The 26661-nt window shown below is 46.7% G+C and overlaps 1 protein-coding gene across 8 annotated transcripts in view; it reads left to right on the forward strand.

Annotated features, from left to right (window-relative positions):
- Positions 1-26661, forward strand: part of ralgapa2 (Ral GTPase activating protein catalytic subunit alpha 2) — a 139013-nt gene that overhangs the window by 24686 nt on the left and 87666 nt on the right. For 6 of the 8 annotated variants that reach the window (XM_090220681.1, XM_090220677.1, XM_090220682.1 and 3 more), the window contains exons 2-14: positions 5141-5251; positions 8875-8924; positions 18562-18619; positions 19701-19744; positions 19871-20051; positions 20543-20658; positions 20862-21000; positions 21833-22038; positions 22379-22621; positions 23018-23197; positions 23650-23784; positions 23907-24055; positions 26320-26431. In XM_090220681.1, the coding sequence (XP_090076807.1) occupies positions 5141-5251; positions 8875-8924; positions 18562-18619; positions 19701-19744; positions 19871-20051; positions 20543-20658; positions 20862-21000; positions 21833-22038; positions 22379-22621; positions 23018-23197; positions 23650-23784; positions 23907-24055; positions 26320-26431 (1724 nt within the window). Of the gene's footprint in view, positions 1-5140; positions 5252-8874; positions 8925-13247; positions 13391-18561; positions 18620-19700; positions 19745-19870; positions 20052-20542; positions 20659-20861; positions 21001-21832; positions 22039-22378; positions 22622-23017; positions 23198-23649; positions 23785-23906; positions 24056-26319; positions 26432-26661 lie in introns of those variants that run through there. The other 2 variants (XM_090220685.1, XM_090220684.1) reach the window with 2 other exon arrangements.

Here is a 26661-nt window from a genome sequence, read left to right on the forward strand (position 1 = left end):
AGGTAGGATTCCTTTTCGTATTCCGTTGTGATTTCGTAAACAGTTTTTTTTTGGGGGGGGGGTTTAATTTTCAGTGTAGAACACTTACTCCGGTAGCCCACTTCTTAACTCCTCTGGGATATGGCCTATATGTTACTACCTCCCCTACAAAGCATTAGCTATGTGTCCGGACTGCCATTGCCAAGAGGCGGATTAGCGATTGGCCGAGTGGAATTACAAATAAACTGTTTGGATTAAGAACTGACCCCGGGTCTGTTCTAGAGGTGGACCAATTAATCGGAATGGCCGATTTAATTAGGGTCGATTTCAAGTTTTCATAATCGGAAATCGGTAATTTTGGACACCGATTAAAATTATTATAATTTTTTTTTTACACCTTTATTTAACTAGGCAAGTCAGTTAAGAACACATTCTTATTTTCAATGACGGCCTAGGATCGGTGGGTTAACTGTCTTGTTCAGGGGCAGAACGACAGATTTTTCCCTTGTCAGCTCGGGGATTCAGTCTTGCAACCTTACAGTTAACTAGTCCAACGCTCTAACCACCTGCCTCTCATTGCACTCCACAAGGAGCCTGCCTGTTACGCGAATGCAGTAAGAAGCCAAAGTAAGTTGCTAGCTAGCATTAAACTTATCTTATAAAAACAATCAATCAATCATAATCACTAGTTATGGTTGATGATATTACTAGTTTATATTACTAGTTTATCTAGCGTGTCCTGCGTTGCGCAATCGCAAAAAAGGACTGTTGCTCCAACCTAAAACCTAACCATAAACATCAATGCCTTTCTTAAAATCAATACACAGAATATTTTTAAACCTACATATTTAGCTAAAAGAAATCCAGGTTAGCAGGCAATATTAACCAGGTGAAATTGTGTCACTTCTCTTGCGTTCATTGCACGCAGAGTCAGGGTATATGCAACAGTTTGGGCCTCCTGGCTCTTTGTGAACTAATTTGCCAGAATTTTACGTAATTATGACATAACATTGAAGGTTGTGCAATGTAACAGGAATAGAGCCTTGGACTAGTAACCGGAAGATTGCAAGTTCAAATCCCCAAGCTGACAAGGTACAAATCTGTCGTTCTGCCCCTGACAGGCAGTTAACCCACTGTTCCTAGGCCGTCATTGAAAATAAGAATTTGTTCTTAACTGACTTGCCTAGTTAAATAAAGGTAAAATAAAATTACAAATAAATTCAAAAAAAATCGGCCGATTAATTGGTATCGTTTTTTTGGTGCTCCAATAATCGGTATCAGCCTTGAAAAATCATAATTCATATCTAGTCTGTTCTCTGCTGTTGAACTGTTGAACTTGTCCCGAACTCCTTTAGCCACACTCAACAATCGCACCAACACCTTCCTCTCCTCTCTGCTCCTCTGTACTGAGAGAGGTGCTATTGTGTCGGGATCAGTGAAATGTTGGCACTCGCTCACTTCCACACACAAAGGTCTCTCTGAGGAGCAGCAGTCCCTGTTCCCCTCAACAGTGAACAGCAGGACATCTCCTCTCCTCACATATCCATCCATCCGCCGTAACAGTCAGTGCTGTGTGTAGATGACAGATGAATGGCTGGTGTTAGCCACGTTCCCCCTCCTGTTTCATCATGCAATCAGGCAGCTCAGCTCCGTGTTGATCCTGTAGTCTCTCTGAAGGATTCAATATAACATCAGCCTCCTGCATTCCTCAGACCTGCAGAACCGGTTCTACGTCCGTTGGCACGGCAACAAGGGAACTGAGAGCCCATTGAGTGGGGGTGGGGGTGGGGGTCCCCACAGGTTTCAATAAAGCCCTACCAAAACTCATGAAAGCACTAACCGTGCAAAGGAAGTCCATTGAAATGCACCAGTGTAAACAGTGTATTGTCTGTATGGAAGATCTCTTGAGAATTCTTCCCTCTGTCAGAAATCGTCCCGTCTTCTCTGTGAACTTGTCTCTTGCTCCATCCGTCACGCTCCACAACCTGGCGAGAGGGGTTTGGTTTGAGCAGATGGAGAGCAGTGAGTTGATGTGTGAGGTAGAAAGAGCCGGATGACAGGCTCTGATGGGTCTGTGACATGCAGGACGTCAAACAGAAATGATCCAACTCCACGCTCGCACACACACACATACACACACACATACGCACGCATACACACATACGCACGCACGCACGCACACATACGCACGCACACCGCCTCATGTTCAAGGGATTGGCGTAAACACAGATCTAGGTCAATCTATCAAATTCATATGTTGATGATGGACAGACATGGAAACTATGCTGGTTGTTGACTAGAAGTTCAACATTCCAATTTCCCAGGCACACAATTTCCAAACCAGCCAAGTTGGCTAGTCGTTAGAACAACATGTTTGTTATTGCATGTATGCACAACTCCTTTTGTATTAAGCCACTCTGAATCTACTTTGTTGTCCAAAGAAGAACTCCCCCTGGACAATAAAGGTTAGTGGGGTTAGTGGGTCTCCTGACAGCTGTAGGACAGGAATATGGGAGGAAGTGACCTGGGAATGGCTTTATCACCTGACCAATGACCTGCCGCGTGCACTCCTTTCTCTTTTATGCTCTCTCTTTCTCACACACACACACACGACCCTCAAGCCCTCCTGATTCCCTCCTTCCCTGAGGATGTGCCTGCTGGTCTTCTCTCCTCTCCTGTTCTCTCCCAGCAGGCTAGTGGGTTAGTGGGTGGGTACTGCTGCTGATGAGTCAACATGTATTCCTGAGCGGTAGGCAGGAAGCGCTCCAACACAATGAGCAGTGCTGAAAAGTGGACCATGTGAGGGGCTGAGATAAGAGCGCTGCCTTGGCCCTTGGTACTGGGTCTGTACTGTCTTTTGTCACAGGGAATAGAGCTGGTAAGGTGCAGAGCACAGTGTGTGTGTGTGTGTGTTATTATTCCAGCCCCTATCTGAATAGAGACCTAAGTATGACAGTGTGGTGTGAACTTACAGGACAGTGATTTAGCTCAGTGACTGCATACCAAATGAGAGAGGGAGAGATAAGATGGATGTCGGGAGAGAGGCAGTGTTAAGCCCCCCCCCCCCCAAATGATTCACAATCTTTCGAAAGTGCTTAGTTTGCTAGTGAATGTGTGCAGGAAAGGGTATTATGCCAGTGTGTTATTAGGATCTGAATGGAATTTCCCTTGTTGCGAAATATGACACTTTGTGTGAAGGAGACTTATTTGCCATGCTGTTGTTTTTGGCACACTGCTTAGGGCAGTCAGGTCAAGTGTGATGTTTAACCTGATCGAGTACTCTCTTATTTTTGTAAACATTGCTTAAGGATTTGGAAATCTGTCTATAGCTGGTCGGGGATCTGCAGAATGTAATGAAAGGAGGAGTATGCAGGCTGGGGAATGGTTATCTCTGCTCTACATTTTCTTGTGTTCTCGTCTCCCCCCCTAGTCCCAACATTTTACTGATTTATGTGCTACTGTGTGTTTTTCCATGTGTCACATGGGAATACTGCCGTATAAAATGGGCTGCTCTGCTGTTTTGTTGTTGTTGTTGTTGTTGTTGTTGTTATGGTTTTAATAGTTAGCCTAGTATTGTGGTGCTGCATTTCCACTCTGTTGCAGATGATTGTGAGAATATTTTTTGATTTGACCTTTATTTAACCAGGCAAGTCAGTTAAGAACAAATTCTTATTTTCAATGACGGCCTAGGAACAATGGGTTAACTGCCTGTTCAGGGGCAGAACGACAGATTTGTACCTAGCTCGGGGGTTTGAACTTGCAACCTTCCGGTTACGCTCTAACCACTAGGCTACCCTGCCGCCCCGAATAAGGCCTGATATGTCTTTCCATTCAATCAGAGCTGCAGTCAGATTAACCTGAGAACTATGGACAAGAGCAGCTCCTGTCTCATCCAGGACCATTTACTCTGTGATGGCCGTTGTTTGCCTTTAACTGTGGGCCAGATCCATGGAACACCGGTTCAAACTCTATTGCCAGGGCGATATCCATGATTCTTCATTATCGGTGTTTTAATCTGGGGGCAAACATAAATCACAAGACAGACTGTCATTGTCCCACAGTGGCTGGCTGGATACAACTACCAGCAGTCCCCCTGAGCCATTTACTGGAGACTATCTGGGCTTGGTTTGGGCCTTCGGGCCCCGTCCAGTTGACTGGTGGTTGATGGTGTATTGAACACAACTGAGGACCAGGACAGACTAGAGCCTCAACAGAAGGTGAATCTTAATTGCTCAATTAGGGGGAAGAAGTCTAATTGGTTTACATCCAACATGTTGATATTCTAGCCTGGTCGCAGAGCGATGTGCTTTTTAGTCATCTTTGTCATGTTTTTTTTAGCATGCCAGCGAATACAAGAGGACTTGGCTGAAGAATAGATCTGCTAGCAGGCTAGAGCTAGCCAAGACCTACTGTGCATGTATGACTGCTGCTGGTCCTGTTCCCCCAGACATCACCTGAGGTCAACATGCCTCGACCCTGGCCTTGGAAACCTCTACACTCTCTCCCCATCCTATAACAGATCACCCTCAACCACCAGCACAGCACCGCTCACACACCACACATGGCTAAGAGCTTTTACAGTTTGGTGAGCTATTAGTTTCATTTCAACTAATTTAACAAACAAACAAAGACAAAAAACCATCGTTGAATCAAGGTGTTATGCAGAGGATTGGAGGAGAGTTGTACGGAATGCAGGTTAAAGTAAGGTTGTCCCAGATTCTGGAATTCCAGAAGTCCCGTTGACAGATGACGCTCTCAGTTAAAATTCTATGGCTCTGCCCTCCCCTGTACCTCAGTATGTCCCTGCTCATCAGTGATGCTCCTTGGGGATTCCGTCCTCCACGTGTACCCCCCCCCCCCCCTTTAATGATCTACACCATTTAAACAGACAGCATCCACGGAGTTAACCGCTTTCTTTATAGCATGGTGGGCTAGCCTAATTAGACGGTTTCCCTCTCAAACCCCTTGGTGTGCTGTTATGTAAATCCTCACATCCGCTGAATTACCAAGGATGTTTAAGCTTCTGATTTATGTATGACAACATATGTTTGAGACACGGGAGAGAATTATGGGTACTCTTCTCACTGGAATCTTTCATTGTTAGACTGTAATGGCAGTCACTAAACAACAATCCTTGTGTTTTGTTTGTTTCCTTTTGCAGATATCATTGAGAAGAGTGAATTGAAGACCTTCTTCGAAAGCAACTGTTCGCAGATTTATTTTATCTTCTATGAAAATTTCATTACACTGGAAAGTAACTTAAAGCAAAAAGGTAAGGAAGGGTGTGCTGCCTGTGTGTGTTTTAAAACAGGGCCTATGACTACTACCCCAGTAGTAGAGTGTATAACTAGCTGGGTAAACTACCCCAGTAGTAGAGTGTATAACTAGCTGGGTAAACTACCCCAGTATCTACCCCAGTAGTAGAGTGTATAACTAGCTGGGTAAACTACCCCAGTATCTACCCCAGTAGTAGAGTGTATAACTAGCTGGGTAAACTACCCCAGTATCTACCCCAGTAGTAGAGTGTATAACTAGCTGGGTAAACTACCCCAGTATCTACCCCAGTAGTAGAGTGTATAACTAGCTGGGTAAACTACCCCAGTAATAGAGTGTATAACTAGCTGGGTAAAATACCCCAGTAGTAGAGTGTATAATTAGCAGGGTAATGACGTTTTCAGCTCGTTCAGAGCCGGTGTGTTCAATTCTGCAGGGGGGGGGGGGGGTTGTAGTTTTCATTCCATTACTTTCCTTAGCTGTTCAAAGCCAATTAGAGTAACATAAATTCAGATCTGGTATTACATTGCAGCAGGTTAATGATTTGAGTGTGCAACCAAGGTGATTTTGGGACCATTGAGGTGAAAAAGACAACTAGCAAGACGAGGCACAAAGCCCTAAATCAAATCGAGCTTTATTTATATAATGCATTTCAGACATGAATGCAATACAATGTACTTCACAGGGAAAGCTACTTAAATAAATTATATACATTTACTACACAACAAACATGAGGATAAAAAAATGAAAGAATCACAATAAAAACTGAAAGACTAGAAAAGCTAAAAATATGTTTTAAGATCTCTTTTAAATATGTCCACAGTTTCAGCCTCCCCCAGGTTCTCTGGCAGGCTATTCCAGAGGCTGGGAGCATAGTAACTAAAGGCTGTCTCTCCATGCCTCTTGGTTCTAGGCTTTGGTAAAGTTAAAAGGCCAGTGTCAGAGGACCTGAGGAACCTACTGGGTACATAACTTAAAAGCATGTCTGATTTTGAAGATGTAGAGCTTATGTACTACATGTTCAAATTTAATTTAACACCACCTCAGCCCACAGTGGGGATTCTGGGGAACTATAGGAATGTCATTATTTTACAGTTTGTTTCATACTGTTGAAGTCGACAGTTTACATACACTTAGGTTGGAGACATTAAAACTTGTTTTTCAACCACTCCACAAATTTCTTGTAAACAAACTATAGTTTTGGCAAGTCTGTTGTGTCATGGGCAAAGTAGATGTCCTAAGTAATTTTTCCCCAAAATTTTTACAGACAGATTATTTAACTTATTCACTGTATCACAATTCCAGTGGGTCAGAGGTTTACATACACTAAGTTGACTGCCTTTAAACAGCTTGGAAAATTCCAGAAAACGATGTCATGGCTTTTTGACATTTGAGTCAATTGGAGGTGTACCTGTGGATGTATTTCAAGGTCTACCTTCAAACTCAGTGCCACTTTGCTTGACATCATGGGAAAATCTAAAGAAATCAGCCAAGACCTCAGAAAACAAATTGTAGACCTCCACAAGTCTGGTTCATCCTTGGGGGCAATTTCCAAACACCTGAAGGTACCGCGTTCATCTGTACAAACAATAGTACACCAGTATAAACACCATGGGACCACGCAGCCGTCATACCACTCAGGAAGGAGATGTGTTCTGTCTCCTAGAGATGAACGTACTTTGGTGTGAAAAGTACAAATCAATCCCAGAACAACAGCAAAGGGCCTTGTGAAGATGCTGGAGGAAACGTGTACAAAAGTATCTATATCCACAGTAAAACGAGTCCTATATCAACATAACCTGAAGGCCGCTCAGCAAGGAAGAAGTCTCGGGTCCTGGGAAAGAACATTTTAAATGCCCCCCTCTTGGCATCAGAGAGAGAGAACATGTTGCAGTTTCCAATCTAATTTCCCACAATTCTACACATGTTGCCTTGGTGCAGAGAACAACATTTTTGGCGAATACAGGAAGAATGGAGTTGAGGAAATTAATCAATGATTGAGTGCTGTGGATACCAATATCCCTGTGAGCCTCCCAGGCCCATGTTGTGCATCTCAGGGTTTAAGAACATAAATTGTGGATGAATAATATTACATTGTACCTGTTCCGGTTTTCTTTCTCCTGTTCCTCTGAAGAGGAGGTGTAGCAGGGATCGGACCAAAATGCAGCGTGGTTATTTGTATACATCTTTAATAAAGATGACAACACGAACAGTATACAAAAACAACAAATGTGAAAAAACCTAAACAGCCTATCTGGTGCAAACAGAGACAGGAACAATCACCCACGAAACACTCAAAGAATATGGCTGCCTAAATATGGTTCCCAATCAGAGACAACGATAAACACCTGCCTCTGATTGAGAACCACTTCAGGCAACCATAGACTTTTCCAGACAACCCTACTAACCACAATCCCATACCTACAACAAACTCCTAGACAAAACACACCACATAATTAACCCATGTCACACCCTGGCCTGACCAAAATAATAAAGAAAACACAAAATACTAAGACCAGGGCGTGACAGTACCCTACAAACTTTTTAGATTGTTGCTAGCAATATTCTGGATGCAGACCTCTGCATTACTTCACTTTGGGAAACCCTGGATTAGTATTGCTGGGAGCTAATAATAACCTAGAAAGTGCATCACAGCACAGTACATTTCCCAGAACCCTCTCCTTCTCAAAACACATACCACACTCCACACTGACATTACTCCTTGAGTTTAGTGCAGGATTCTCAGAGACGTACTCTAGGTAAACTTGTTTAGATAGAGGGAGGAGAACAGAGAAGAGCTTGATCTGGCCCGTTATCTGGCCCGTTATCTAACCCAAGGTGGCGCTACACTACCCTCCGATCTAAGTGCTTAGTGGGTACGGCACAGCCAGGGGTGGTTTCTGGACAGGGCCTTCTCTCCCCCCCTGCTGTCAGTCTGTTTGTTGATGAATGGGCTCTGTAACGCACACCCCTCTGTGGGTCCTCTCCCCAAGTCCCCTTCCAGCACTTACCGAGCCCTGCGTGACTACCCCCATGTTTAATGCATGCTCCATCGTAGGGCCTTCAATAATTAACCCTCACTACTCTTTAAAGCACTGTTCTGATGACATGGTTGAGAGGGATGACTTCAGCTTCCGCGTTGTCCTCCTCACAGCTTCAGCCCCTAGCTCTATTTTGATCATGACCTTGGGAGGAAGTGACCGCCGGTATACCAGCAGCTGCCTCGTTGTAGTGCTCATAACTCGTCTTTTACTTACACACACACACTGTGAAGGGTTTATAGTACACAGACAAGATCATGAAAGTCACACAACTGTCAGGGCTTTGGAATGATGAAGTACGTTAGTCACATTCATCCTGGCCCTAGAGAGCTGCAGGGTCTGCCAGTTCTCATCCAAGTCAATATGTCTCACTTCATTGTAAGAGAGAACTCGCATCCCGAGTGTTGTGATCAATTAGGACTTACAAAAGTGATCTGGATGATAATCAGATGCTGGACTACAGAAGGAAGTTTGGAAACCACTGAAGTGAAATGAACTACACATTTCTGACAGGTTCCAAACCCCAATGTTGAACTGTCTTTCCTCTTATGGATGAAACTGACTCTTTTCTCTCTTTCAGGGAACAAATCTCAGAGGGAGGAGCTGGACTCTATCCTCTTTATTTTTGAAGTAAGTACCTTTCTGTTCTGAATCATGTTGATGGTTCCCTGTCTGATGTCTAGTGACAGTTCCAGCCGTAGACATGGATCAGATCTGTCTCTGTGGTTACGGCGTTTCAACCTGTTTACTCAGCTCTGCAGTCAGCTGAAGGGAGGGGCCAACACCGTTTCCTTGGTGCTAATTCGACCTGCCTGCCTACTTCCTGAATTGACCTCAAATAGAAAAGGAAAGGGGGTTGTTAAGGAATAAATAGACCCTGCTTGATTGTTTTTCACCAGTGTTGAAGGCTGCACACAGATATGGCAAAAACCTTGCTGTGTACTGTATTCATTTGCAGGGTTTTTGTTCAGTAGAGATGAGTGTTGCGTGGGCTACATGGTTTATAAACAGCTTGACTGATGTCATTCTCCAGTCTGGTGCTTCTCCTGGAGGTTAAAGTCCCCCACCTTGTTTTCCCACCTGACTCAAACAGCAGCTCCAGTTTCCAATACAAACAGGCAGTTTCCAATACAAACAATACAAGCTGTCAGTCTCTAGAAGAGAGGTGGAGAGAAGAGAGCATATGTCAAGGTCCTTTCAGTGGAAATGGAGTCTGTGTGTGAGGGGAGTGTTCTTCTCACTGTGTCGACAGAGGTCATTCTAGCAGGGCAGGACAGAGGAAGAGGAGCCCAGGGCTGTGGTCTGGACATGGGCCCACTGGCCTCCCAGTGTGAGATCGAGGCTTAACGGTGTCAGCAGGCCATATACTCTACTCCAGGGACGGGCAACTGTGGCCAGTTCAGATTTGTTGTGGCCCCCACTCCAGTCCAAGTTGCCTGTCCCTTCTCCACTCTGTCTGAGAGCTACCCAGGCATCTTCAACGTATTATCATTTTACATAAAATGTATCCCCATATGTGGACTGCATTTGGCTTGTTATTCGCAAACTTACGGGTGTGAGGTGCAGAACATGCTATATATATTGTGCTTTATTAGCATGCTGGTATCGCAGGTGCACGTGATGTCCTGTGTTATTGACAATCAGCTGCTTACAGTCTTTCTCCTGTATTGACTGTTGAGCGAGAACTTCACCAACGGAGTTCAAACTGTATTTGTGATACCTGACTTTCACCTGACTGAACTCCTCTCTCCGTACATTTTAAAAACCTGGGCTCCAGTCAAGCTGACATCCAACCCGGTATTGACAGGAAGTGCTCTCTGTCTGTTCATGTGGCACGAAGCTAGGCTTCAGTCTGGCTTTCTCTGCCTCCCTCCGCAGCATGAGAAGTCTGTCTCCCTCCACACGCGCCCAGTCATATGGCCTCGGATTCCACATGCCTTTTAAAAAAATATTTCTAAGTTATCCTTTGAAAAATAACTAATATTGAAAGCAGCTTAACCCAAGAGTGTTCCCCTTTAGCCCCGTGTGCTTTTACAGTGTGCCGAGAAGATAAGCTCACTGAGTAGTGTGTACAGGACCGATACGAACAGCTTTGATCCTCAACTGACACACTGTCTTCCCTTCTCTCTGAGCTGCTAGATTAGACATGTTGGATCGTACGTGGCTGTTTATAACAGTATGGACTTGATATACCAGGTCTATCTGCGAGCGTACGCCTGGCACCTATGGGTGTCGTTTTGTGTTCGGCCCCCAAAGAATGCATTCACTTCACAGTGTAAGGGGATAGATTTGTACAGTAGAAAAGGCCTGGAAATAAGTTCCCAGAAGAAGGTTTTGAAGGTGTGCACAGGTTTATTTCCTTCTGTTCTCAAGGGAGGGCATGTGCCTGTTGTCGGGGCCCTTCTGTGCTGTGTCTTTGTACTCTTACTTTTGGATCAGATTCAAATTGCCGACATCTTGTGCTGGGAACTGCAATGCCCCTAGTACTGTAGCAGGTCTGTATCATCAGTTTTAGTTAGGCTCGTCCATCAACCATAAAGTCATCCCCAGACAGCACAGAGGTGGGTGTGTGACTGGATGACTGCAAGGATAAAGCCATTAGTGACTCCACACTTTGTGACACACTTTATCATTCGGTTTGACAGACGGGCCAAGAATAAAGAATCTCTCTGCCTTCAATAACCCACTTCATGAATTCATCCCTGTAAGTCTCCCGATACCTCACTAAAGGTAGCAAGCTCCTAGCTCCAGTTGTCTCCCCTCTCCAAGCTCCTAGCTCCAGTTGTCTCCCCTCTCCAAGCTCCTAGCTCCAGTTGTCTCCCCTCTCCAAGCTTCTAGCTCCAGTTGTCTCCCCTCTCCAAGCTCCTAGCTCCAGTTGTCTCCCCTCTCCAAGCTCCTAGCTCCAGTTGTCTCCCCTCTCCAAGCTCCTAGCTCCAGTTGTCTCCCCTCTCCAAGCTCCTAGCTCCAGTTGTCTCCCCTCTCCAAGCTCCTAGCTCCAGTTGTCTCCCCTCTCCAAGCTCCTAGCTCCAGTTGTCTCCCCTCTCCAAGCTCCTAGCTCCAGTTGTCTCCCCTCTCCAAGCTCCTAGCTCCAGTTGTCCCCCCTCTCCAAGCTCCTAGCTCCAGTTGTCTCCCCTCTCCAAGGAAAGATGAGAAACTAGGCTACAGATTCCCCATCCGTCAAACTAAGACCTCATCTCTGGGCCTGCTTGACGTGTCCCCATCGTGTAATTGTTTTGACCTGGCTGTGCTGTGGAGATGACCTTACTGTCACCGTGGTGCGGTATGTGAGCCCCCTTTTCTGAGGGTGTTTTGGGTGGGGGGGGTCATCCTCTGTGTAGCAGAGCCTGCTAGAGGGGTAATGGGTTTTTCTGTTCTCCCTCAACGCAGCACCCCCACCCCCTGCCGCCGTCTCCCACCACCTCCCTGCCCTCTCTGTGTGTGGTGGCATTGTCAGGGGCAGCTTGCACTGTTGCACTGGCGTGTAGTGTGTGTGTGTGGTTACACCACGGTATGATGAGGCGCAGAGAGCCTGTGTACTGCTCTTCATGCCACAGACACAGAATGTCATAGCAATACCTGTACATCTGCCCTTCAATACACCTCCTAACACGCACAGTTAAAGAGTTCAGTAACCAGCCTAATCAATACCTGCCCCTGGCAATACCGAACCGTTGTCCGTGCCATCCCTTATTCAGTCCATGTTTTGGACAACCTATTAGTGCCACAGTCAAATGCCTGTTTTCTCTTGAATGATCTCACGCACAGATCTAATGCACAACAGCAATGTACCGAGTCCTCTCAGCCAGACGCATCACATTGACCGCGTATCACACGTTCAAAGGCAACCGTCAGAGGAGATGTCGCAGCGTGACATAGAAGCTGAGGACAGAGGGCTGCTGGCCTGCGCTACACGCTGCGTGTTTGCTAAGTCACGCTGTGAATACCACCTCTGTTGAACTTGATCGACCCTGGCTGCCTCCCATGAAACACTTGCCTGCCTTCACTCTCAGATTGGCAGTGGGCATAACGGCTGCTTTCTCCCAGCCCTGGCCTGCCTCTCCCCATCACTTCCTCACTTTCCCCTGTGTCTTCACTGCCGAGAGGGAGCAGGCTTTTGCTAGGCCACTGCAGCGGACACTACACGCTAGAATAGGTACACACTGACTGCACAGTATCTGCCCCTAGCCTACAAGTGGGCTAATCAGTCAATGACAACGTCCTTGCAGTTGTTCATATGTGGAGGCCACACTGAATGTAGATGCTTTAGGTTGTGTGTGTGTGAACACCTTCCTAATATTGAGTTGCACCCCGTTTTGGCCTTAGAATAGCCTCAATTGGTCGGGGAATGGACTCTACAATGTTGACTCCAATGCTTCCCACAGTTGTCAAGTTGGTTGGATGTCCTGTGGCTGGTGGACCATTCTTGATACACCCGGGAAACTGTTGAGCCTGTAAAACCCAGCAGCGTTGCAGTTCTTGACGCACTCAAAGCGGTGAGCCTGGCACCTACTACCATACCCCGTTCAGAGGCACTTCAATATATTGTCTTGCCCATTCACCCTCTGAATGGCACACATACACAGTCCACAGCTTGTCTCAAGGCTTACAAATTATTCTTTAACCTGTATCCTCCCCTTCATCTACACTGATTTGAAGTGGATTTGTGACATCAATAGGGGATCATAGCTTCACCTGGATTCACCTGGTCAGTCTGTGTCGTGGAAGAAGAGGTGTTCATGAATGTTTTGTACAGTCAGTGTAGATACAGAACATCAGCATCAGTCTTCACACTTTTCAACTAATTACAGATCATTTCCTGCTGTACCGACAAATTGCAGCACATTTGAGTAGGTGGATGAGGAACAGTTGAGGAACGCTGTGGGAGAGCGACACTAAATACAGCAAGTGTATGTAGGTGGAAGTCATGGGACATCGCTCTAGACCTCTGGCGTCATTGTCACAAGACGGGAGCTCTGTGGTCACATGACAGGACTCCCAGACCCACTGACTCATGGTTATTTACCCTCCCTCATGGCAGAGGTGACGGGTCAGTGGACAGGACATCATTGGAAATTCGTCAGAGGCACACATAAAAAGTAAGTTATTTTTGTGTGCAGTACACAAGTTTGAATACAGTGCATTTCAATCATAGATAAAATACCGTTTTGTTGATCTCGAGGTTGTGCGACTGGCTGTGGCCCTGTGATTCTGACCAGGTTAGGGGTTGTGGTACTGGCTGTGGTTCTGACCAGGTTAGGGGTTGTGGTACTGGTTGTGGTTCTGACCAGGTTAGGTGTTGTGAGACTGGCTGTGGCCCTGTGATATTGACCAGGTTAGGGGTTGTGGTACTGGCTGTGGTTCTGACCAGGTTAGGGGTTGTGAGACTGGCTGTGGCCCTGTGATATTGACCAGGTTAGGGGTTGTGGTACTGGCTGTGGTTCTGACCAGGTTAGGGGTTGTGAGACTGGCTGTGGCCCTGTGATATTGACCAGGTTAGGGGTTGTGGTACTGGCTGTGGTTCTGACCAGATTAGGGGTTGTGGTACTGGTTGTGGTTCTGACCAGGTTAGGTGTTGTGAGACTGGCTGTGGCCCTGTGGTTCTGACCATCTTATGGTTTGTGAGACTGGATGTGGTTCTGACCAGGTTAGGGGTTGTGAGATTGGCTGTGGCCCTGTGGTTCTGACCATGTTAGGGGTTGTAAGATTGGCTGTGGCCCTGTGGTTCTAACCATGTTAGGGGTTGTAAGATTGGCTGTGTCCCTGTGGTTCTGACTATGTTAGGGGTTGTGGTACTGCCTGTGGTTCTGATCAGGTTAGGAGTTGTGAGATTGGCTGTGGTTCTGACCAGGTTAGGGGTTGTGAGACTGGCTGTGGCCCTGTGGTTCTGCCCAGGTTAGGGGTTGTGAGACTGGCTGTGGTTCTGACCAGTTTAGGGGTTTTGAGACTGGCTGTGGCCCTGTGGTTCTGTAACCAGGGGACCTCCGAGTGAAGTGTGTGTGTCTGCTTCCCCAGTATCCGGGCAGCGACCTGACTCTGAGCCCAGCATACGTCACCCAGTCCCTGACTCACCACTCTGAGCCCAGCATCCGTCACCCAGCCCCTGACTCACCACTCTGAGCCCAGCCATCCGTCACCCAGCCCCTGACTCACCACTCTGAGCACAGCCATCCGTCACCCAGCCCCCGACTCACCACTCTGAGCCCAGCATACGTCACCCAGTCCCTGACTCACCACTCTGAGCCCAGCCATCCGTCACCCAGCCCCTGACGCACCACTCTGAGCCCAGCCATCCGTCACCCAGCCCCTGACTCACCACTCTGAGCCCAGCCATCCGTCACCCAGCCCCTGACTCACTACTCTGAGCACAGCCATCCGTCACCCAGCCCCTGACTCACCACTCTGAGCCCAGCCATCCGTCACCCAGCCCCTGACTCACCACTCTGAGCCCAGCCATCCGTCACCCAGCCCCTGACTCACCACTCTGAGCCCAGCCATCCGTCACCCAGCCCCTGACTCACTACTCTGAGCACAGCCATCCGTCACCCAGTCCCTGACTCACCACTCTGAGCCCAGCCATCCGTCACCCAGCCCCTGACTCACCACTCTGAGCTCAAGGCTGCTCTGACCTACAGACTGGGAAAGCCCCCAGAATACACAGAATACACTTCAATAGGGTGGTGCTCAGAGGGTTTTTAATATACCTTATTTGATGCAACAAATACGCCTTTGGGTAAAGGAGAGCAGATAGAAAAGGAGAGCTCTGTGAGAGCTAAATTGATGTTACTCCACTATTTTTGGATATCAGCCAGCAACTGAACACTGTGGTTGTCTGTGTGTAGACCCTTGGGACTCAGGCCAGCCTACTCTCCAGTCAGTGCTGTAGTATAGACAGGACGGTAATCATGTTATGAAGGCAAGAGGACATGGAGGAGAGGAACGAGCTCGATTTACACAGCTCTCATGATTTACTGTGCTAGTCTCTGCCGTCGCTCACGGGGGCAGACGATTGGCCGTGATTGATGTCAGTTTAACCGCTCGCTGCAGAGCCGACCCATTAAAATGCTGGGTATGTAAATGTGAATGTTCCAAGTAGGTCATGAATAAAATAATGTCAACCTGTATTGTGGCTGCCCGTCAATACTTCTCCTCTGTGTCTCTGGGTTAATGGCCTCATCCCCCCCTTCGTCCGCATCAAGGGTGAAAGAGCTCAATGGCTTTTTATTGGCTTGTTTTCTACCAGCCAACATCCTTCAGGAGAATGTACATGGAGCCATTGTGCGTTTTTCCTCCTCTCCGGTTTGGATTAGGATTGTCAGATCTTTCGCAGGAGACTTCTGGTGCAAGTATCAATGCTTATTTACAAGCGTTGGCGCTTGCAAAGTCAATGGTCGTGGGTTCGATTCCCGCCGGGGCCACCCATATGTCAAAAGGTATGCACGCATTGACTGTACGTGACTTTGGATAAGGTGTCTGCCAAATAGCATAAATGTCAGCCTTCACCTGACCACTAGAGAGTTTAGATTTGTCATTTGATGCATTGCTGTCGAGTAGTAGTCTAGGCCTTCGTTTTGTAGGTTGCTATTATGGTCTAAACCTCTGAGTATCTATTAGGCAACCGTCACTGGGTTTGCCTTATTTGTCTACTCTGCCTCACTGGCAGTGGGTTGAACTCGCCGGCCCTGTCAAAAACAAATCCTAGCTGATCATTAAAAGCTTTTTTTTTAAGACCTGCTATGAAACGTAAGGGTCAGCGAATTCCGCTTGCTTTGACTTTGACAACAGTGGAATATGTGAATACTGATCGGACTGGTAATCATTAGCTTGAGGAAGAGCTACAGCGTGTTGTTGCTGCCACCTACTGGTCAGAGAGCAGCATGAAGCCGTTTCACGAATGCCTTTTTGGTTATATGTGTGCTACATTGCATGTCTGATAAGCTTGTTACGATCAAATTTAGATATCGCGCAAGCAAGAACTCTGTTTGATAGGCTACTTAACCAATCCGATCAGATCCATATTAGGCCTACTTCTATTTGATAGTCTATCGGCTGTCATCATTTGAGCTCAGCATCTACTTCTACAAACTGCTGGTGATTTTGGTTTCAGTGTAAATGAGTAATCCACTGTTTACACTGTGTGGGGTTGGCCTGGAAACATTTTCAGTCTTCCACTGTATGACCGGACATTTTACTGTCACATATTATTTCACCACTGTAGGTGGTGAAGGCCTAGTGATCTACTGAACTGTCCTACACATTTGGGTTACTCCAACATTTTCAATGCAGGTTCACGCGATAGTTGAATTAAATGACAGTGAACTGTGACCCTGCTCTGTTCGCCTGCTGTGGCTCTCTGGGCTGTGATGGTCACATGCCTGCCATGCCGTTCACTCCCAACTCCACTGTGACTGACTGCCCTATAGAAACTGTCTCTGGCTCATATATGGCTGGTTTAAGAAAAGTTTCCTCATGTTTTTCTGGAAAGTACGCTCGCTCTTAACATGAGTTGAAACTCCACCGAATCCTGTTGACTTATTCACCAACTTTTCTCGTTGTTGCGTCGAAACAAGGGATGAGAAAGACTCCACAGGTGCGGTGTTACATCCTACCAAAGTGAAGCTTAAATCAGTGGGTACAATGACAAAAACAAAGTCTTCAAAGTTCCCCTGAGGCTGTCTGTGAGCGCTGGAAAGCCCTTGTGGGACACCTCTGGTAGAAGTGTATTCTGTGTCATGTACGCCCTGTGGCTGGAAACCTAAGTACGGATCATGTAAATGTGGTTGGAGTCGGACGCGTCCCTCCGTAATACCCCATCTTTATGCCTGGAGTACGTCTCCAGATTAGAGTAACTCAGTCAGCCCGCTCTGCTCAGCCCCTTTGTCAGGCTCACAGTGCTTCATATCAGCCAGTAAAGTCCCATTGTTGCGGCTGCCATTCTCACCGCCGCGGGGAGTCTCCCCGCTTCTGCTCTGCATTCCCTGCCTTCCCCTGGACGAAGGGTGGGTGTTACACACACACACACACACCACCCTCCCTCTCTGGAAACCACACAGGCTTAGACTTACCCCCCACTGTTTTACCACCTAGAGTAATGTCTGCATCTCCAAGGAGAGCATCAGTGCTGGGAGCTGGGCATGTCTAATCCCAGCCGGGATCAATAGAAAGGTGCAATAGAGAAGGACATGTATCGTCACGCTCTGGATCAGAGAGGAGTCAACCAGGACACAGGGACACCAGGAGTGATGGCTGTCAGATTTTTGTTTCTATCACTGAGAAGGAGAGGGATTTAGACGGAGAGTGGAGTAGACACGAGGAGAGATGCACAACGAGAGAGAGAGGAGAGGTGGAGGAGGGGAGAAATACAGAGCGGGGGGAGGTGTTGATAAACCGAGATGTGCTGTACTCGAAACATGAGATGCGTTTTGGAAGCCATAATGTGGCATGGCTGCTCTCCTCTTGGCTACTGATCCAGGATCTGGTCTCTCTCGCTCTTTCTCCGTGCTCTGCATGTGTGGACTCTTCCTTCAGTCTCTATTTCTCAAGACTCACTGCAAATTCAGTTTGCATGTATAGCTACTGCTGGTGAGGACTTAATGTTCAGAGGCCTCTCTCTCACTCTCTCTCTCAGATCAGAGCTTTATCATGCAGGCCAGGGTAGGGTTGCTCTACCAAGTGGTTCATCAATTACCCACAATCCACTGGCCATTACCGGACCAGCCGCCACACACTGCACATTCCACAGTGGTGTCCTCTCTTCTCATCCCCCCCAACCCTCACCCCCCTATCTCTTTTTTATCCCCCCAGAGGGACCCAGTTAACCCCTCCCTCAGTGTAGGAGTAATTATAGCCTGCTGAAAGGTCACACGCTCTAATTGAGTTGTAAATTTCATGGTTGGCGAGGTGATGACATTTCCAGCGTTGTCCCGTGTCACCGGGGCCACCCCTATAGCAGGCCAGAGACACACAGAGGAGGAGGAACGGACAGCAGTGACTACTGGTTGACTGACAAGGCTGCTATGCTTTTTTAAAGTGGGCTCTGTTTAGGATGTATGTCTGAGCAGCTTAGCAACATGGCTCTGTCTAGTGTGTGGTGTGCAAATTACTGCAAAAGTGACTTGTTTAAAGCCTATCGAGTAAAAAAAATTCTGTCCTCTCTCCATCTGTTATCAGGTTTCTCTGCTCTGTCTCTGTGTTCTGATTTGTCTGTACGGAGAAAGACACTTCAGGCATTTGTGCTAATATTTTACACGTTCCTTCCCATCTTCTCCAGAAAATTCTGCAACTTCTACCAGAACGAATCTACAGCCGATGGCAGTTCCACAGTATAGGTATGTCCAGTGAATCAGCTGTTTCTAAGTTACTCAAGGTACTCACTCTACCCTCCTTGAATAGGCCTACAGTGGTAATATTTGCATTCTTCCGCATGGGTACATTAGTCAAAGGTCTGTCCCCTCCTGTGTTACGACAACCACCGAAATAAACCACGGAAGCATAGATTATCGGCACAACCACTCTTTAACAGTTTGTGTGAGAAGAAAATAATTAGTCGCGGAAGGAGAGGTAAATGAAAAATGCAAATGAGAGCTTCATTTGAAATGCAAATTGGTAATTGAATTATGCGTCGCTCGGTTTCAGCCTCGCAAGCAGCGATAACCTCAATTATAATCTTCTGTTTGTCAGCCGTTTCCCTAAAGCGACGAGGCAGAGATCGTCGCCGCGGATCAACCCCTGGGGCTTATTGCTCCCACTATGGAGGCTCATCTTCCCTCGGCAGTCCCCAAACACGCTCCCTAGTCCACAAAACACCAGCTAAAACCTGTCCCTCCTTCCCTAGCCTCATCCTTAAGGAGTCACCTCACCTAGACAACTGTTGCCTACTTATAGTCAGATGCAGAAAGACAGGGCCCAGTGATGTCTTTTTAGGGCCCCCTCCACTAGAGAAACAAGCATTTACAGACCGTCACCTGGTGGAAAATGTATCTCGGTCTCCTTATGTCTCATTTCCAATCTCTTGGAGCCTAGGAGTTGGGATTGGAAGCAATTTATTCTTCATTTTTTTCAACGCATTGATTTAACCTGATGAGTGGAGAAGCAGGCATTTAGCAATCAGAGCAATGTCTCATTTGATTACCGCAGACCTGATTGGCTTCATAACTGCACGCCAGGCAATTGATGTTCATTTTCATCAGGAGAATGAGCAGCCTTCCCTCCCTGACTGGTTTATCCCCACCCCCAAGGTCAATATTTACTGATGGAACAGACCGACGTGCTTGTCTCTCTGTGTTAAGTGTAACTATGTGCAGAGAGTAGTGTGTTGTGTCTCTAGTACACATCAGGTGGAAGGCATATCTCTTTTGTTGGTGTCAGGGTTGTCCTCTGTTCTTCATGCTTTCTCGCTTTCCGTTGCAGGTTCTATTCTGAAAAAGCTTTTGCACACTGGAAACTCGTTCAAGGTGAGACTTGTTTTGCGTTTTCTAACACAAACTTGCACATGTTACTCCCACGTGACTGTGAAGGAGACGGAGCAGTCTGATCCTGTTCCGTGTACAGTAACCTGTCCCCTGTCCTCCTGCATGCAGATCAGATGTGAGGGAATTCGTCTGTTCCTGCTGTGGCTGCAGGCCCTGCAGAATAACTGTGCAGAGGAGCAGTTCCTCATCTTCGCCTGCCTGGTGCCAGGCTTCCCTGCCGTGCCCTCCACCAGAGGACCCTGCACCCTGGATACCATCATCTACAACCCTTTCTCCAACCCGCCCGATGGTGAGACCCCTCAACGTCTCTCACACACATTTGTTTTACTATCGTTGTCGGGACCAAGCGATTGATTTCCATTCGAAATCCTATTTTCCTTAACCTTAGCCCATAACCCTAACACCTAAGCCTAAAATAGCCTTTTTCCTTGATGGGACCGGCAAAATGTCCCCAGTTGTCTGGAATTTTCCTTGTTTTACTATCCTGGACTCTTTGTCCCCGCAAGGATAGTAAAACCAATCACACACGCTCAGCACACCCCAAGGTGCTCCATCTTCTGGTCCCCTGTCCTTACAGTTGAATGTGTCTCAGTTTGCTGTTCAGACCTGTTTCAGTGCCATCTGGAAGTTGTGCAATTTGAGCTGGGGCAGCTGACTGGGATTGTCTGGGTCCTGGGGAACTACACTGATTATTTCATGAAATGGGCTGCTGGAGTGAGATGAAGGCCGTCTTCACTCCTCATTCCCTCTCTCGCTCTGTTTCTCTCTCTGGCTCAACAGCCAAGGTGGTGCCTGAGGAGATTACACCACTGGTGCCAGCTGTGCCAGGGGAGAAGCTGGCAGACGACCAGACCTGCTACATCCTCCAAACCCTGCTCAAGTTTATGGTTGTCCAGGTGAGGCTCCTGCTACAATATTGTCCTTCCTAGACAACACTGGATCACTCTGTGGGATTGGTCTAATACTTTCAAAATGCATAATCTAATCAAATGAGGCCATTCTTTCCTGTAAAAACAAAGTCATGTGTCCAGTACCAAGCTTGTATGGGGCCTATTGTCTGGCTGTGTTGTGACTCGGTCTGCCTCTTTGTGTCTGAAAGGCGTCCAGTTTAGAGTGGAAGAACAAAGACAACCAGGATACCGGCTTCAGGTTTCTCTTCAGTCTGTTCAAGAAGTACTACCTTCCTCACCTCTTCCCCTCCTTCACCAAGCTCACCAACCTTTACAAGCCGCTTTTAGGTAGGGGTGTGGGTGTGGGTGAGTCCGTGCATGTAGGGTTGTAATTCCCTTTGCAATGAGCAGTCTTTTTTTTTTATACCGTTATGTCACCGTGGGTCAATTTGCAAAAACTCAAGGGCTTACTCCATTTGAGATTCTGAATATGCAGCTTGACTCTAACACACTCCTGGTAGCTTTTTACATTTATTTTTATTTTTTTAAAGTGGCATGCAAATTGGGTATTAGCTACTCTCCTAAGAAGCAGCTTTGGATAAATTATTTATTTTTTTGGAGGGGAAGTGTAATATCATGCTCCTCTATTAAACCAGGCAAGTCAGAAGTTCTAATTTATAATTGCAGCAACAGGCCTTTGCCAAGTCAAAAACTTGACCCAAAAGCTAATTAATACAGTCGATGCACACAGATTCCTGAGGCCAGGCAATTTAGACATCTTGTCATGAACTTGATGTTTTCCTCCATTTCCCCTGTTCTAATGATCTACTCTGTCTGAGAGGGAATGTCTATTTTTAGCTAATTGCCAGTCAATTCAAAGGTATTCAACCCATGTTTAAATGAGGTTTCATGAATTATAGAAATTAAAATCCTTTGAAACATTAACCTAGTCCACGAGGCTGTGGTAATTATCAGGGTTGTTCAGGTCAGTTACTTTGTGGGCTGAATTAAATATTTTCATATAATGGCCAGTAACAGCAAAGAACCTGATGTTGACTGAAAGAGCAGCGTGTTTAGATCTCGTGTAATATCCTTATCTTTCTCTAACTCCCACTGTGTATATATCACCCTCGTTTCCCTCTCTGTGTCTCTGACCCTTCCCTCTCCCTACCTCCCCCAGACCTCCCCCACCACAGACCAAAGCCTCTGTATGTCCCGGTGACCCGTAACAACGAGAGCACGTTCTGTACGAGAGACCAGTACCTGGCTCCCCGTGTGGCCTTCATCACCTGGCTGGTCACCTTCTTTCTGGAGAAGAAGTACGTCAGCACCGCCACCCCCAGCGCCAAGAACGGGACTAACGAGGTCCTCCCCAAACTTATCCAGGTAGGTCCGATGTCAAACATGCTAGTAGATGCCAATAGACTTCCAGTCACTGCGCTAACACTAGTTAGCATTGGCTCGCGAAACTACCTCTAACTTCCTTCATACTGGACGCAGAGACATACAAATGGTATCCACGAGTTCATCTGACTCTAGGGAAGTAGATAAAGTATCCCTTTAATGCATAAAGGATTGAATGGTCAGTTCCAAGGCAAGGTTTATTTTCATGTTGATTTGGAATAATTTTAATTCAACCAACAGTTAATGCTCTGTTTGTCTTGGTCTTTATAATTTATACTGGAACCCGCTGCCAACCCGCTGCCTTTGCTGTGTGTGTGTTCAGACTGTCACTGCAGGTAGTAGCAGTCAGGAGAAGGATAAAGACCGTGGTGGCGAGGGGGAGCCCAACGGCCCCACGGAGCCAGAGAAGAGCCACTCTAACAGTAGCACGCTGTCTGACCGGCGCCCCAGCGACTCCAGCCTGTGCAGCATCGACGAGGAGCACCGCAGCGTCTACGACATGGTGCACGCCATCCTACTCTCCACACGGGACAACATCAACTTCGTCAATGAGGTTTTTCACCAGGTACAGCCCACAGAGAGATGATGACAGTGTTTCCAAATGACTCAATGAGAGAATAAACTAGACTTTTCCTCTGCAGGAACAGTTTTAGTTGTGAAGCTGATTTCCTTTGGTTCCCCACTAGCTTTGGAACATGATGCTGAGTAGGAAACCATCTTATCTGTTGTGTGCTGCCATCTAGTGCAAAGACACTATCACTACATCAAAGTGATCCACTTAGCTGGAGCAAATTCAATAATTCAAGTTAATTCAAGTTAAATGTCCTTAGCCACCACATCTGCTTCGTGTCATTTAGCAAACACCTTATTAGGATCCTGAAAATACATTTATTCATTATCCAACGCCCATTACCCTATTTTCTCTTGCACTATACTGTGTAATATCTGTCTATATCTCCAGGCCTTCCTGTTGCCCTCCTGTGAGGCGTCAGCGACCCGGAAGGTGATCAAGGTGTACAGGAAGTGGATCCTGCAGGAGAAGCCAGGCTTCATGACGGAGCCAGAGAAGAGCAGACAGGCCGAGGTGGAGGAGAACCCAGAGCAGCTGCTCATCTCGGAGACCGATAGCACACACACACAGGTAATGGCAGTGATACACAGACAAACACACACAAGTGTGTTAAGGTAACCTAGTGGTTAGAGCGTTGGGCCATTAAACGTAAAGGTCGCTAGTTCGAATCCACGAGCCGACAAGGTGAACAATCTGTCAATGTGCCCTTGAGCAAGGCACTTACCCCTAATTGGTCCAAGGATCGCCATTGATAATGGCTGACCCTGCCTGTGACTCTACTCGCCCCAATTTTGCAAAAAACACATTTCTGCACATTGGGATAAACAAAAAACACATTTCCATTTCACACGTGTATAAAACACAAATAAACACTAACCTAATTATTATTATTACACAACTACACGCACATACACACACACACATACACACAGCACAAGTTAGTGGATACGCAGACTAAAATTAACTCGGAACACTCAATTTCATACTCGCCACGCTGACTGGACGGTCGTGTCCTCCTGCAGGCGTTGGAGAGTCATGGTCACAAACGCTCATCCAGTTGGGGCAGAACATACTCCTTCAGCAGTGCCATCAGCCGGGGCTGTCTCACTGAGGAACAGAACAGAGACATCAAGGCTGGCATCCAGCCCACCCTGCAGGTATGTGCGTGCGAGCGCGTTTTGTCTTTTTTGACACGTTTTTTGTTGTTGTTGTGCGTGTCCAGATGTATCTCATCAACCCCTGACCGTAGTTTTATCTCCATGCTCTACCGCCCCCCCAGGTGTTCCTGACCAACTCGGCCAACGTGTTTCTGCTGGAGCCGTGCCCAGACGTGGCCAAGCTACTGGACAACCAGGTGGAGGTGTGCAAGGGGGTGCTGAGCATCTACCGCCACGTGATCATGGAGCACGCCATGAACACGCAGACATGGTACGTCAGTCAGCACCTCATCAACGTACATACTGAAATACACTAAGCATGATCAATAAAATGTCACAATAGCGTTCAGTTTGGCTGCTGGGGCCCCCGGTGGGGGGCAAGGAGATCCCCATCTACACTAAATCCATTGACCACTACGTGCTGTTTTCAAGATCAATTACACCTATTTGGTTGTAATATCTCCTCTTGAAGAGCGTAGTCAAAACTACACATTTCTGATTATTCCACATTTAGCTCTATCATCAGAGTTATATAGTAAACATCAATTGATCATGTATTTTCAGATGCGCGAGGGTCAGATCCGTTTGGCTATCCAATTGTAGCTCGCTAGCAGAAGCAATGTGTCATTTAGCTTGCTTTATCAGAGATTAGGCTTTTGGAAAGAGCTTGACATCGTCCTGGTAAAGATGTCTGTCGGACTACTGTCATCACCGTAAATGAAACCATATTTAGATATAGTCATCTAGTTTATCCCCTGAAAGTTAGCTTGATTGACGTGGTCTGTTATTAGCTAGCTAGCCAATTTGACGTGGTCCGTCAATCAATGTAGCCTATCATGTTTGTCAGCAGCAATCGTGACTAAACACTATTTAAAAACAATGTTGAAAATGGAATAATGTTAGGCCTACCCAGCGAAGTTAGCTATGTTGGTTGGAGAAAAAAGTACATACTTCTACTTACCGCTATGTTAAGCCAACTGTACAAAGTTTCTACCGGTAGCTGCTGCTTGACAGGCAGATCCCACAAAGGATGGGACAATTAACCTAACCCACTCACACTTGGTATAGCTCACTTTTTATTTTACGGCACTCAAATATCCAATTAATGGTGGCCAATATTTTGAGATATCGTGAGGCTACCCTCCAGGTTTTTCACAATTTCTCAACAGGTTTTTAGGAATTTTTGCAAATTTCTTCAAAATAAATAACTGACCCTTTACTCAGTACTTTGTTGAAGGATCTTTGGGAGCGATTACAGCCTCGTGTCTTCTTGGGTATGACGCTACAAGCTTAACACACCCGTATTTGGGGAGTTTCTTCCATTCTTCTCTCAAGCTCTGTCAGGTTGGATGGGGAATGTCGCTGCACAGCTATTTTCTGGTCTCTCCAGAGATGTTCGATCGTGTTCAAGGTCTGGCTCTGGCTGGGCCACAACGACATTGAGGCTTGTCCCGAAGCCACTCCTGCGTTGTCTTGGCTGTGTGCTTGGTGTTGTTGTCCTGTTGGAAGATTAACCTTTGCCCCAGTCTGAGGTCCTAAGTGCTCTGGAGCAAGTTTTCATCAAGCATTTCTCAGTACTTGGCTCCGTTCATCTTTCCCTTGATCCTGACTAGTCTCCCAGTCCTTGCTGCTGAAAAACATCCCCACAGCATGATGCTGCCACCACCATGCTTCACCGTAGGGATGTTGCCAGGTTTCCTCCAGACATGAAGCGTGGCATTCAGGCCAAAGAGTTCAAACTGGGTGTCATCAGACCAGAGAACCTTGTTTCTCATGGTCTGAGTCCTTCAGGTGCCATTTGGCAAACTCCAAGCGGGCTGTCATGTGCCTTTTACTGAGGAATGGCTTCCGTCTGGCCACTCTACCATAAAGGCCTGTTTGGTGTGTCTGAGTGCTGCAGAGATGGTTGTCCTTCTCAAAGATTGTTCCATCTCCTCAGAGAAACTCTGGAGCCATGTCAGAGTGACCATCGGGTTCTTGGTCACCCCGACCAAAGCCCTTCTCCCCTGCTTGCTCAGTTTGGCCAGGCGGCCAGCTTTAGGAAGCGTGTTGGTGGTTCCAAACTTCTTCCATTTAAGAATGATGGAGGCCACTGAGTTCTTGGGGACCTTCAACTTTGACCAATTACTTCGACCTCAAGACTTGTTTTTTTGCTCTGACTTGCACTGTCAACTGTGGGACCTTTTATATAGACAGGTGTGTGCCTTTTACAAATCAAATCAAATCTAAAAATTCTAAACACCTGTTTTCACTTTGTCATTATGGGGTATTGTGTGTAGATAGATGAGGAATACAAATAATTGTATACATTTTACAAGTCTAATGTAACAAAATGTGGAAAAAGGGGTCTGAATACTTTCCGAATGCACTGTATATACTGTTTGTGTACACCCACTGGCTTAAATAGGAAAACAAATTCTAAACCAAGCGGTTGCTTTTTACCTGAAGGACTGTATTGTCAGACAGGCCTGGACAGTTCCACTGTGTTATGTGATAATCTACTGATGGACTAATCATATCTTCTGGTGTGTGTAGGGAGCAGATGCTACAGGTGCTGCTGAGGATCACTGAGGCGGTGATGAAGAGGCCTCAGGAGAACCAAAGAAAAGACATTTTTGCTGAGAGCCTGGCTGCCATCCTTTTCCGGGTCAGTCAGCCTGGGGATCATATAGCCTCTCTTACTGTTAGAGTTGTTCTGATACCTCTGTTAGAAGTCCAGCTGAGCTCCTGGAAATGGTTGTTGCCCATGATGTTAATATAATGTGGAAACAATGTTACAGCTCTAATGGCTTGTTAGTGTTTTGATTACAAGCCAGTAAGAACCAGCTGCCTGCCTATGGTGATTAATGAGATGTTCTGTTTCGTCTTCCTGTCTTT

Source organism: Oncorhynchus mykiss, chromosome 25 (assembly GCF_057628025.1).
Source record: "Oncorhynchus mykiss isolate SJ-2025 chromosome 25, ASM5762802v1, whole genome shotgun sequence".
NCBI classification, from domain to species: domain Eukaryota; kingdom Metazoa; phylum Chordata; class Actinopteri; order Salmoniformes; family Salmonidae; genus Oncorhynchus; species Oncorhynchus mykiss.